The following is a 14,628-nucleotide window of genomic DNA, read 5'->3' on the forward strand; positions in this document are numbered from 1 at the left end:
AGATTTGCAAATTCATACTAGTTATCAAAATTGTATTTTAATTTATCAATATATTGTAGAATTAAAATGATTGGAACTTGCATCCTTAGTGCTACAAAGTCATTCGTTGGGAGAAGGCACAATGAATGTGTATTTTTGTATTTCTGTCCAGTTTGCAATAAGTTGTGTGCACTACCACCATGCATAAGAATAATTTGAAAATACTTGACTCTTGGCACTGGACACATATTCATTAATGACACATGTACATTATTACAGATAGTAATTGATTTGGTTTATTTTACTTTGCTTTTCTGACACTTTCGGCTATCCATGAAGATGAGGATGAGTGATGATATGATGAAATTGATGAAGGGACACTCACAAAGAACAGCCATGCTCAGGCTGGAATTCGAATCTGAGACCCCCCGACATCCTAGCATGCTGTGCTAATCACTCCACCATGGAGATCAGCATTGTTACAAATAAAAACAATTTTAAACCCTTGAAATACATTTTTTGTTGTTTTAAAGTGCTTTATAATAGTTCTCATTCTCATAAATCCTACTGCCCCATGAATTTGATTGAAAATACCAAGAACCTTGAAATATGAATTCTCTTGCACCATTCAATTTCACACTAACAAGGTTAGTTTGTACATTGGAACTTGAATATACAGTTTTCAGGAGCACAAGATTAAAAACTTTAAGGTCTTGCTCTAACATTTAGTTGAGCTGGGACCATAAAAATTAAGTGTTTTATGCAATTTATGGATAGTTACAAAATTATGTGATATTAAAGGACATTTAAGGAGACTCAAGTAGTATAATTACCGAACATTGTCGTTTCTATAGTATCTATTCATATTACTATATTTAAAGATAAAATTCTCAAGCAATCAAATGGTAGTGTGTATAACTTGTTGAATAGCATTCCAGAAAGTAATTTATTTAACAGGATATACAATACACTGAATTTGCATGCACAATTACAGCTTGCCTGTGTTCACGGATAACTTAACAGTGAATGCACATTGGTACAACACAGGCACTTGAAGGTATTTAAACAATCAGGTTCCACTACACTCTAGAACATAGACCATCTGTACTGTGTGTATCGTAATAGTACTTTCAAAAACTCAATTTACTTTATTCCAGTTGCAATGATTTCTACTTAATTTCTTGATTGTATTATATTTCTTTGCCAGCTTATCAACAGAACATCAATATATGGTAATGACTAAAAGAGTTTAAGCTCCTTCTGACACTCAAATTATTAATAAATTATGGAACACCAGTTACATTCACAGATAAAAGCTAATGTTCTAAAATTTCATAATAACTGCAGCATTCTAAGTCATGTTACATAAACGTCAAAATGCACAGACAAAATTATAAACACTGCTACGATACTTAATATGACTACCAGGGGTGCCAAGAGGGGAAGGGGGTATTATGATGTGCGCTGCATCATAGGAATTTGGGGGGTGATAAGATAATCGAACCTTGATAATGTAATAAAGAATTTAAAATCATTTTATATAGTTTATCCAGGGTAGTATCGAATTGTAAATTACCATGGAACAGAGAAATAAATAATGGAAAATGTTCACAATAAGTGAATTTTTCTACAGGTAAGAAACTGGAGTTCTGCTGTAGTGAACATCGTGGAGGATCTGCAAGAACACATATGAAAACTTGCAATCTGGTAGTTGATGACTCAGTCATTTGCTAGGTAAACATCTGATGGCTTCCGTGAATGAGGTGAATGTATAATGATAGAGAGGAATAAAACGAGGGGAGTAAGAGAGACAGGGATTTTTGGACAGAGTAATTGGAGAGAGAAGGAAGTCGTTAGATGGTGAAGGAGACAACACATCTTTGTGCCGAGACTGGGTAAGTTCTAACCTTTCCCCCCATGAAGTCTGCCATTCTCAGTCAGAAGGTATTGAAAAAATGTAATCTCTCGTCATTTCTCTAAGTCAGGTTTAGTATCCCTATGCACCTCTCAGGGGGGTCTACGCTAAGCAAGTGGCATACCTGTGGGTTACATTAAGACATGGTCAGGCAAGATAGAAGCTGGTATATATTTTGCTATGGATTCCTTATGGGGTCAGAGAATTGCTGTCTGCACATGAATATTAGGAAGATTAACATTTGTTCCAGACATGGGGCTGGGGGGAAATTTATGCAAAATGCATCAAATTCTATTCCCACCTGGGTGCAGAAAATTCTAGCTACCACTCTGGATGCCAAGATATGTACTGTTATAATTACAATTAAACATACCATTAACATTGTTACTCTAAATTCTGAGATCACTTGGAAGGGGGAGGGCTGAGGCTGATTGAGATTCCAGATTGTATATCCAGTTCAACTAACGTATGAAAAACTCAATATGCTGACCAAGGCCGTAATTTATTTTATTATAAAACAAACTAAACGTAATGTTTCAACCTTCTAGCAAGGTCTTCTTCAGACTCTGCACCAAGTACAAAAGTAACAAGGTACAAAAACAGGACGTATTAGAAAGTTGTTCTGGAACATTCTAGCAGGTGGCTTTCCCTTATCAACTGTACTTTCACCTAAAAGGCTAAACATATTTACTTCAATCTAGAATGTGGTTGGACTCTTTATCTCACACTCTTTTTCCTTCATTCTTCTTCCTTCTTCTCTCCTCTTTCTCTCTTGTCCTTTCCATTCTTTCTAACACCTTCTTCCATTATTTGTTTAATTTCAGTCCCACATTCCAGTTCATTGTGTCTTCTTCACCTTTCTTCTCTATTTCCTTGGCCTCCTTCCATTTTCTCACTAGTATTCTCTTCTCCCTTCCCATCTGCTTAGCCTCATCCCACTCTATGGCATGTCCTGTTTCTCTCGTGTGTTTAAATATCGCATTTCTCTCTCTCTTAAGTCGTACATCATCCCTATGTTGTTTCAACCTGCCATTCAGCCTCTTTTTCGTTTCTCCTATGTACACACTGATATTCTTTACATTTACATTCTTTTCTTTACATTTCACTTTGTAGATAATCCCTTCCTCTTCCTCTTCTCTGTTTTCACTTTTCTTGTTTGCATTCTTTGCTATTCTTAAGATGCTTCTCCCTCCCTTCCTGCAAGTTTTAATGCCCGCTTTCCTAAGCACTTTGCATATCTTTTCTGTGGTCTACCCCATACTCCAAGAAGACCTTGCTAGAAGGTTGAAACATTACGTTTAGTTTATGTTTTATAATAAAATAAATTACTGCCATGGTCAGCATATTGAGTTTTTCATATCATGGAAACAAGGTCTAATGGTGTTACAACTAGTGTATGTATGTAAAAAGAACTTTAACCCATTAACTGCGGTGGACCTATATATAGACTCTCTAAAATTGGGATTTTTTTGTGGACCATCTATATATATATATATATATATATATATATATATATAGATGATATTTAAAAATTAACGGTTCTTGTATTGCGAAAAGTCATTTTTAGAGACACCGCTATGTCTATGTGGGCTATTGGCAATCAAAAAACCCATTCTTGATGCTTTGTCAGTTACTGAAAACTATTGTCTTGCAATATGGAATTAGAGCTGCGGTGGTGTAGTTGGTAGGGTGTCTGACTGCAATGCGGGAGACCCGGGTTTGATTTCTGGGGTGGGTGGGTGTTCTGTGGTCGGTATTTTACTGGCCTGGTCCCTTTATAAAGTGGCTCTGGGGCTCACACAGCATCAAATCAATATGTGTCTGGGGGCAACTCTGGAGGGTAAAGATGGCAGAGTGTGCTGCTGATCACATCACCTCCAAAATGGCTGAGATCGAGAATATGTAGTATAGGGTGGCCCTTAGTTATATGTGATTTTCTGAACTTAAATATTTTTTATCTCCCAACCCTGATAATTGTTCCAATTCATGTAAAAGTACTGTGTGTAAAATTTCATCCCAATCCGATAATATTAAAGTGGCCCCCAAAAGTCCCTAAACTTTCAGACTGTTACAAAAAAATTGACATTTCTCTATATTAAACTGTTTTGATCTTTTTTATCGTGTCATTTTCAAAAGAAGTACAAAATATCATTAAAAGATAATTTAATTTGCAATAAGAAACTGTTCTGGAAAATTGTAGAACCTTCCACAAGGTTCTAGAACCGATAGCATATTGTAGGTTTGTGCGTGTTACTCACTATTAAAGGAAATAAATACGTTAATTAGTATTGATTAATTTAACTACTTACTTAAGTGAGTATGGAGTCTTATTAGGACAACATTTCGGAGGTCAAACTGCCTACTTCATGAACATCCATGAACCTGATGAAGTAGGCAGTTTGACCTCCGAAATGTTGTCCTAATAAGACTCCATACTCACTTAAGTAAGTAGTTAAATTAATCAATACTATTTAACGTATTTATTTTCTTTTGTTCTAGAACCATCTAGAAAATTCTTTGGCCTATATATAGGTGGTGCCAACATCACAAAAAAAAACTCTCAGTCAGTTCAAGTAAAGTCTTACGAGCCAGAAAGACTGCTTCCAGGGACACAGATTTCAAGTTACAACAGGTATATTCATTAAGATTTTAGTGAGTTCTTGTACAACACACTGAGAATACAACTAAATCCATCATTCCTTCTGTCTGCAGGTACATGAAGTATGCATGCAATGTCTTTGTAAACCACCTCTGCTGGCAGTAAACCTCAGCCTCTCATTGGTATCAACTGCAATGTAGACTTCATGAATGGTGAAGAACCAACCTTCTGCTCTACAAACTCTTTGACCTGCTTAGCTCCCTATCTGCAACATGGAGCTCTCCATGTCACACAAATATCAGGACAGGAGACACCACGAGAAAATAAAGAAACCAAATTAAGTCGCTTCTGACAACAATGCTTGAATCTTGCAGGGTTCAGTGTGTGCTTACTGAAGTATGTTTCATTCCATCGATATAATGGCATCATCGTCATCTAAGTCCACTTCAAGAATTTCATTCTGCTTGCAGAAAGATTACGAATGTACCCTCATCAGAAACATAACAAACCAAATTGTGGGAGTGAAACTATCAGGTCATCCCATAAGTAATGTCGTTTTTCGAGCACCACTGCAATGGCTCTATTTGACGAGTGAATTGTGTGGTACATGGCATGTGCCATAGCTGTTTGTTATAGGGCATGTCATTGTGCATGAGTGCATAGAGGGAGAAACGGCCTACTCCACATTTGGGAACAGATGCGTGTATTTGATCCTGGCAGTGTCGTAGGAACACATACGGCGGCATGTCATGCTGTATGAATTTCACCAGGGACATTCAGCCATTGCAGTGGCACGAACATCAATGCCGTATATGGGCAGGGTGCTACGGATGTGCGGAAGTGTAAGAGGTGGTTCCAGAGGTTTTGTTCTGGAGACACTAGCCTCACTGACAAGCCACAAGAAGGGAGACCTGTTGAGCTGGACAATGATGCCCTGCGAGCAGTGGTGGAAGCAAATCCAATGCACACTGTTGAAGAACTGGCCAGCAAACTCCATGTCACCCATTATACCATTCATCGTCATCTGCTGGACCTTGGGTACATGTCGAAACTCAGGAAATGGCTACCCCAAGCGTTAATGCCTCAGCAGAAGAAGAATCGAGTTGACATCTGCAGTTCGCTGCTCACCCGTCACAGACATGAGGCATTTCTGGACAGAATGGTGACAGGGGATGAAAAGTGGATCCTCTACCATAACATTACATGCAAACGGCAGTGAATACCTAAAAAAAGGGGGGGACAGGAACTGTGCCAAAACAGGACCTCCACCCTCGCAATGTGATGTTCAGTGTTTGGTGGGATATCCATGGGATAATCCATTTTCAGCTCTTGCCACGTAACCAGACTATCAATGCAGATGTCTACTGTCAGCAGCTGGAATGCCTACGGACTGCATTGTTGGAAAAAGTCCTGCTCTGGTTCATCACAAGGGTGTGCTCATCCACAGTGATAATGTGTGCCCACACACGGCAAGAAGGATCTGTGCAGAGGTAGAGGACTGGAGGACTGGCTGAGAGAAACTCCCCCACCCAGCATTTTTACCAGATCTTGCACCAACAGACTACTTTCATTTTCGCATCCTGCACAACCACCTGTCCGGGAAAACACTGCAAGATGAAGATGACATGCGATGAACAGTGACCCAGTTCTATGCTTCCAAAACTGGTGACTTCTTTCAGCGGGGGTTTCAACAACTGGTTGGCAAGTGGCAGAGCATTGGGAAGTTCGATGGAGACTATTGTCCTGACTAACAGTAGTGTTCCAGGCAAGTTATCATTCTTTTTCTCACGGTGCAAACATACGACATTACTTATGGGATGACCTGATACCTTCAAATTGGCAAGTACTCAGGGTCCTTTTCTTCAATTTAAATGTTGTTAAATTATCAATCAAAGACAGTGCCACCTTGGTTGTAAAAGAAGTACTAGTTTTCTGGTAAAAGGGACGAATTCCCACAAAACGAAGTGATCATTGCATTGAAAAAGTTATATCCCTACATAAAGAATGGAAAAATTTACAGAGGTGTTTGGATAGATACTCAAAAGTGGAATAGAAAAAATGAACAAAGTTCTTGGATAAATTAGATGATTTATTTGACCTTGCCCACGAGAATGCGTTAAACATCATGAAGAACGAAGAGTAGTTTTTATTATTGCAATGCAAGAAAGGCCGACCAGGTTCCATGGCTGGCATTGATCACAAATTTAAAGCCAACAAAGAAAAGAAACAGGAAAGCATGGAAAAGGATACAAATTGAAGAAAGAGAACTTAGGAGTAAATGGAACAAAAACTCATGGTTCCGATACCATCATTGTCAAGCAGTGATAGTGAAGATGAAGAAGATAATTATGGTAATTATCCTGTTAAAGATACACAACCAGATTCAAGTGATACCAAGGCAGTGAACGATCCAAGTTCTTCGGGTATTAGAGGGACACTAGATTTTTTCACTCCATCACTAGACAGATGCAAAATATCCATCCAAAATGCAGTTTATCTTCTAATCGCTGCAGCAGAAGCTTTCAAATGTAACACTGAAACCTTAATTATTAATTGTAGTTCATTCCAACATTGACGGAATGAATTAAGAGAAGAGACAAGCAGAAATTAAAGGAAAATTCAATCTAGCAGATTGCAATGCTTTGGTGTTGCACTGGGTGATTGGTGATTGATTTGGTGTTTTAAGTCCACTTTATGCACAGTAAGGCTAATTGTGACTGGACCTACTGTTTAAAGTGGGATCCGAACCACTTGTGCCTCCACCGGGTATCGAACCCGGGACCCCTTGATTACAAGGCAACGATGCTAAGGTGTTACACTGGGATAGCAAGTTGATTCCAGCTTTATCTGGTGTAGAAAAGATTGATAGATTAGCCATAATTGTTACTTTTCATGGTAAAGAACAATTATTAAGTATACCTGAAATTCCAGCATCTACAGGAGAAGATCAAGCCATAGCCATTTACCAAGCAGAAGAAAAATTGGGCATAGAAGAAAAAGTACAGGCATTGTGTTTTGTTACAACTGCAAGTAAGAATAAGTGGTGGCTGTACAAACCTTGAGAAAATGCTTGATTGTGATTTACTCTACCTTCCGTGTTGACATCACATTTTCCAATTAGTCTTGAGAAGTAGTTTTGATGCAGTAATGGGTGCAATTTCTGGACCAGATGTGAATTTGTTTAAAAGATTCAGGGAAACCTGGTCAACCATAGACAATAAACAATATCGTAGTGGGTAGAGCATGTCACCGAAAATGTCCATGTCAGTATGCTGAAATTTTTACAAGAACAGCTATGTCAGAAACAGCATAGAGAATATTACCGCAAATTATTAGAATTGGCTATGATATTCCTCGGTGGTTGTCCCCCAAAAGGAGACTCATTTTGAGTTCCTGGAGCTGTGAGCCACACTCAGTGGATGCCTTTAAAATATACTTATTCCACGAACAATTTAAACGAACCAAGGAAGAGAACAATTCCATCGCAAGAATATGCACTTTTCTTATCAGACTCTATTTACAATCCTGGTTCCTAGCACCGCTGGCTGTGAAAGCTCCCTATCTAGATTATATTTTTTTTTCCTCAAATTAATCGAGTATAAGGAAATAGATCCAGAAATTAGTACTGCTGCCATGAAAAAATTCGCAAACCATTTATTGTATCTCTCCCCAGAAATTGTGGCATTCACATTCTTTCATGATGAAGTTCCACTAGACATTAAGCAAAAAATTGCTACTAAAATGATGAATTCATAAGACAGTGACGCAGAAAATAAAATAAAGCGATACACTGTTGGAAGTGAAGACCTCAACCGTTTAAAGGAGAAACACTTCTATGATTTTATTTCTGCTGGATCGAAGATGATGTTCTCACGTTTTTCAATAAATACAAATTCTCTACAAAACTACCCATCTACTTGGAAAGATGTAGACTACCAAAATGGGTTGGAAACACTGAAAAACATTGTCGTTGTTAACAACGTGGCTGAGAGAGGAGTGAAGCTAATTCAAGAATATCAGAACGTTCTTACCAAGAACAAAAAAGAAAACCAATACATTATTCAGATTGTTAGTGAACACAGAAAAAAGTACCCAGATGCTACCAAAACTGTCCTAATGAAGCAGTAACATCTTGTATCTTATTACATTTTAATTGTTACTATTTCTATTTTAGACATTATTCTGTGAATAATATGCATTTCTAATTTGGTTTCAACGTTTGCTCAATATCTTTGCATACAGTTATGTACAAGACAATTTAGCTGAGGACAGTTATCATTTTATAAAAAAGGCATGTGTGACTTACTCACATTGTTACAATACAATATAAGTACTTAAAATGAGTATGTGTTTTATAGAAACACAACGTTTTGAGACGCAACTGGTCTCTTCCTCAGGTGCACTTCTTGGCAATCGGAATTACTTCATGCCTACGTCAATTTACACAAAAGAACAACGAATAAGGTGATAGTAAAAGATCATGGTTAAAAAAGGTATTTGTTAAAACTGCCCTTGTGTGCATAAAAACTCACTTTCTCACAATGCCAAGAATGAAACTCAAACCTAACCCCATCTCAAGCAATGGTTATAGTTATATTAAAATTTGTCTTTCGATTATGCTTGACTATTATTTTGGTGAAATTCGAAACTTTAGTGGTTTTGGAGGTCACCTTAAAATATTGCAAAAGTAGCTGAAATTTTGGTAGGTACCCTATTTTATATATTGGAACAAGATTAGGGGTTGGGAGCAGAGAATTTCAAAAGTTGGAAAATAAGGGCCACCCTAATGTAGCGGGGGTGTGGGGCCCTAGCCCCATACCCTAAATGTGCCTTCAAGGCATGGTGTTGTGTGCAGGGGGAACCTTACCTTTGACCTTACCTAATATGGAATGTTTATTTGCAGCAGTCTCTATATAGATTGTTTTCCTTAGCGTCATTTTGCGGCAAGTCTTTTTATAGTTAGTTTTTGCATTATTTCCTTCCGATGACATAAATTTGCGGTTGCATCTATATACAGATGATCTTTTTTTGTGGTCGCACTTCTCTTCAACATCGCCGCAGGGAAGGGGTTAATACAATTTTTTTATTTACAAATATTTTTTCTGAAATTTCATCTGTCTAAAAAGTTTAGAATGGAGAGGATTGTCATAGGCTGAAGAGGTGGGGGGTGGGGTAAGGGTTAGATAGGCACCTCTGATGTCTACTACAATATAGAAACTATAAACATAAATTAATGTAACATCATAAACTTATTCCAAACTCTTATTGTTAGTAAATTCAAGTAAACTTGTAAAATTTTCTACTTAATGATAGTCATAATAACAACACAAACTATATTGGTACTTTTGTTCCATTAAATAATAATTCACACATTTAATGTTTGGAAGACATATTCACATACAAATCAAATGTGTATTTTATCGTCCATCACAAGTTGCAATTAATAATAAAACCTCTACTTTTTTCTTTAAAGAATGACAGTTCTTCATGTATTGTGTTCATTGTTAGATCTCTTTAAAAAAAAAAATTACTAATAATGGGAAAATTTGATCACCATAATGTGACAATTGATCTCAATTACTTCACACTTTTTGTTATTGAAAAAAAATAATTTAATCCTTTTCAAAGAATTTCACTATTGTGCATGCTAATGGGACTTACTTAAAGAACTGCAAAACAGCTTACAAAAAATCACTATCCTCACCTGAAGTATTCATTGGCTATGAATGAATGATAGTGAATGGTAATGAAAAAGAAGGTCGTCTATACTGATATCTCACTGACAGATACATCACCCACAGATCAAAATACACAACTGGAAGTCATAATACGCAGTAAATTTGATGTATATGCCAATTTTGGCTCTCGAGCTGATGATGATGGATGAAGGGACAATCACAAAGATACATGGATGACACAGCACGAGCCCCACAGAGGATTGTAGATGCTAGTCTCTTGCTAGTCTGCAAAATGCAATCCAGAGTGTACACTGATCGATTGATTGATTTGGTTTATTTTACAAACACATTTCTGACATTTTTGGCTAATTGCAAACATGAGGATGGGTGATGATGTGATGAAATTGATGAAGGGACACTCACAAAGAACACCCATGCCAGGATTCAAACTGATGACCTCTGGCATCATAGCGCACTATGCTAACCACTCCACCACAAAGGCCCAGGGTGCACGTGGGAGGGAGGCTTCAAAAAGGTCAATCCTTACACCACCCAGTATGAACAACAGAACATAGTACATAGTAAATGGATCTCTTGACTCATGTGCAAAAGTGATATATCTACGCAACAGCAAAAAGGTGATGATGCTCAAGAGTTTTGCTGTACTTGCAACAATTCTCATTAAAGCACACCTTCCAGACCCTGGCACATTACAAAAGGCATTTTTGAAACTGTAGCATATCTATTCATGTTCCAGATCGATCTGGCATGTAGGTCAATCCAAGCAACAATGCAACAAGTTCCAACGAGGATGGTGGCAGTGGGCACCAAAATGTATAGAACAAACTAAAAACAGCTTCACGGAAACAGTGTAGTTAACCGTGTAATCTGTAATTATAGGTCAATCCATATGCTCAAAACATTCATTGTTCAGCATTGTGCTATAAATATTGTTGTGAGCTTTTCATTATCACCCATTACTACAAATAATTTACCTACTGATGTTATGACCAATCAGCATTGGGCATACATGCCCACACACAAATAACCACAGGCCAACCTAAGTACAAGGGCCATTAGGTTGGCATCAGGGAAAGCTTGTGAGAGCTATTTTCCCAGAAACCTATACCCCCCTTCCCAATTAGAATCATGGGTCATGTTTACCAACCAGTTGTCACTCATGGGAGGGGTAGAAATGCTTTATTTATAAAGAACCAACCATTGTTAGGCTAACAGTAGCCATTTTGGAGAACAAAAACCATGTGCTCCAAATCACATGTTTACTAAATCTTTTATTCTTTACTGAAAATCAGAGATAACACTCACCCATAGGTAAAATAATGCCTAATTTATTAAAAGTAAACTCATTTGCAATTATCTGGCATAATTAAGCCAGAAAAGCTGAAAAAACACTTTTGTTTATGCTTTTTAAGCAATTGATAACTCTGCCATCTGGTGGGAGAAAGTGGCAATTCTCCCAAAGACAAGGAAAGATCTCAAAGGACTCCAGCTGGCCAATGAGAAGCCGTCAAGGCTGTGACGTCACAGAGGAGACTTTCAGATGGCCTATTGTGTTCTGAGCTTGCTAGTCAAGCTCACTTGTATTACAGACCCACCTGAGAGCAGGTCAGCTTGGAAGTTGCTGGTAAAATCCAGTGTGAGAATGGCCACCTGTGCCAGCAACAAAGAATACATAAAGGGAAAAGGGATCTAAGGTCCTGTTACAGTAAACACAGGCCTAAGTGTGTGTGACCAAGTGGGATATTGTGTCCACAAGTGCATTTAAGGATCCCAGTGAAAATTCAGCAAAATAGCGAGTTTTGTGTCCCTCATCCCATGTGGAAATCCAGACCACATGGTCGGCAGAACTGACGCCATAGAAGCATACATAGGATATCAAAGAACATCCAAGTTGTTCTTAGCCATCCATCCAAGAAAAGCCAGGAAAACTCATTTATCACCCCCCAAAGCCTTTGTTACACCAAGGAAGCACATAATATTAATTTTTTAGTGTGGTGTACCACAAATTTGTCCATGTGTCGTGATGTGGCGATAAAGAGTGAAATAGCGTGTGTAAGGCCCCAGGTATGAGTGATATAGTGTGAAAACGGCTGATATGTAAGTACAAAATCTTTTGTATATCTTTTTTGTGTCTTGTACAGTGAAGTGCTCATGTTTGGTGGCAGCTATGCCACAAGCGATGTTCTTTTCAATGAATAAATATGTCGTTTAAAGGTGTCTGACCTTCTATCATTTTAGTGAATCATAAGCCTATTAAGCCCTCCTCTAGTTACCGATTATTAAAGTTAGGCTAAAGTTCGTCTGTTGCTTAACAGATATCTCAGGGGATATCTGTTACTATACGGAACACCACACGTGGAATAGGGTCTGCGTGTGGCCGCGTAAAGCGTGGTTCTCTTTTGTTTTTGCTGTTTTTGATATATTATATATTTAAAGTTAACCTTTTGTAAAACCAACTTTAAAGCAACGTAATATAATATAAACAAGCAGCCCCCATTAAAAAACCAATCCCCCCTTATAATGTACCATATTAAAGGACAATAGGTCCAAGGATCTCAGGTGGGTACCTCACACCTGTAACAAGTCTGTTTTTGATATTCTGTAGTTCACTGCCCAGTTGATCTTTTTTTCACCATTTTGAAGAATATGCCCAAGGATGGCCCAATGCTATGCAGCCTTCCCTCGTTGGAGTATAAGAGCTGTGTGAATAAAAGTAATGGTATTTTCCATTCAGAATTCACAGTGGGATATGTCTAGGAGGAGTTGATCCAAGTGGTGTTCCACTGTCCCAGAGTCCCTTTTTATCTTGATTGCATTATCTACTAATTTTTTTGAGCAGTGTATTTGATCTGGCTATGTAGCTCTAGTACTTTCTGCGATATGAGATGTGGATGGACAATCTGACACAATACACGCTTCAAAAATAAACATCGAAAACATCATAAACAAAAGTACCAACATTATTACTATACTGAACAAGTACTTGAAATTTGTAAATTAAATGTAAATCAACACTAGTATAGAGGTTCACTTACAAGTGACCACTGATTTTCAAAAAGTACTGCAGATCTTGGGACAAATGTATTCTCCATATGCTTATTAACTTGTGTGCTAATGGATTGCATTCTTTCAAATATACACATCTAACTGTGATGCTTAGAAAGCATTAATATTTCCATATGCTTACAAAGGAGTATATTCTAGGTTCTAAATTTTCTAATTCATGTATTATTTTTACAGAATTGATTGGAGTGAAAATTTTCATACCGTAACATTCACTATTATTTTTCATGTATTGATTTACATTTTTGTTCTAAAGGTAATTTTTTGTCACGATACATACAAACAGTGCATTCACATTTTGACTCCATGCATGCACAAAAAATTACGATAAAATAAAATTTTACACTTACTTTCCTCCACCTCAGCTGCCAATAAAAAATTCCAAATCCAAGTAATGACAGCACACATGAACACAAATGCAAAATTTTATAAGAAACATATAAGTTGTAATCAAGTACACATAAGTCTACACACATGAAACACAAGAAAAATATTTTGCTGCCACGCATCAAAAGTAAATAAAACAATATTTTTTGTACATTGGATGTATATGTATTGCTATGTTAATTTCAATAATGAGGAAGAATGATAAACTGATGAAGTAGATGATAAAACAAATACAAGTAACATCCATGCTGATCAAGATCTTGAATCTAAGACCCCATTTCATGCCATATAAGCCAGCAGAGGTAACAGTAGGTGAAACAAACAGCAATAAATATGCAGATATTAAATGCAGACTTGACAAGGACTCAAACCCAGGAGTTCTGGCATACCATGTCATTGCTCTATCAACTGAGCTACTGAGCCAGTCCTGATTTCACCTGACTTCTTGTTTCTGCTATTCTTTCCTGTGTGAAAAGTCTCACAAAACCAGGACTGGCTCAGTAGCTGTGTGTAGAGCAATGACACGGTATGCCAGAACCTCTGGGTTCAAGTCATGGCTGATCCTGAATTTTTCATTTGAATATCTACATAGTACTTCTCCTGTGTGTGCTAAGTTGTAAAGAAATAATTGTAGAAAGTTACATGATACCATAATGGAATAAGAATAATAGAAAGCTTGTTAAAAATTCAATGCAACAATTAAACAATCAAAGCAATACCTTTGAATGCATCATGTATTAATTCAGTAAAAGCACCTCAATCATTTTAAATAGAGAAAATAGTTTAGCATTCAGAGGTAAAACTCTGATACATTTTCCACATCTTCTTCCCTCCATATTTCACAGCATTATGTTGCATGGGAAATAAGTTACAGGAACGAGTATAAAGCTTAGGATGTGTGGAAATATGGAGGTGCAGACACAGATGTAAGACAAGTCTTTTTATATTATTCAAATGTGGACATGTGGCATTCATATTGTCAGAAA

The 14,628-nt window shown here is 37.3% G+C and overlaps 1 protein-coding gene and 1 pseudogene across 2 annotated transcripts in view; one reads left to right on the plus strand and one right to left on the minus strand.

The window, feature by feature from the left end:
• The window catches only part of Zir (dedicator of cytokinesis), a 157,044-nt gene that overhangs the window by 66,556 nt on the left and 75,860 nt on the right, over nt 1–14,628 (minus strand). The window contains exon 19 of one of the 2 annotated variants that reach the window (XM_083117050.1): nt 13,606–13,620. The exons of the other annotated variant lie outside the window; for it this stretch is intronic. Coding sequence (XP_082973176.1) covers nt 13,606–13,620 — 15 coding nt within the window. The remainder of the gene's footprint in view (nt 1–13,605; nt 13,621–14,628) is intronic. 2 annotated transcript variants of the gene reach the window in all.
• On the plus strand, nt 6,772–8,085 carry LOC145984313 (uncharacterized; annotated as a pseudogene).

This window comes from Lepisma saccharinum, chromosome 2 (assembly GCF_977018435.1).
Source record: "Lepisma saccharinum chromosome 2, izLepSacc3.1, whole genome shotgun sequence".
NCBI classification, from domain to species: Eukaryota; Metazoa; Arthropoda; class Insecta; order Zygentoma; family Lepismatidae; genus Lepisma; species Lepisma saccharinum.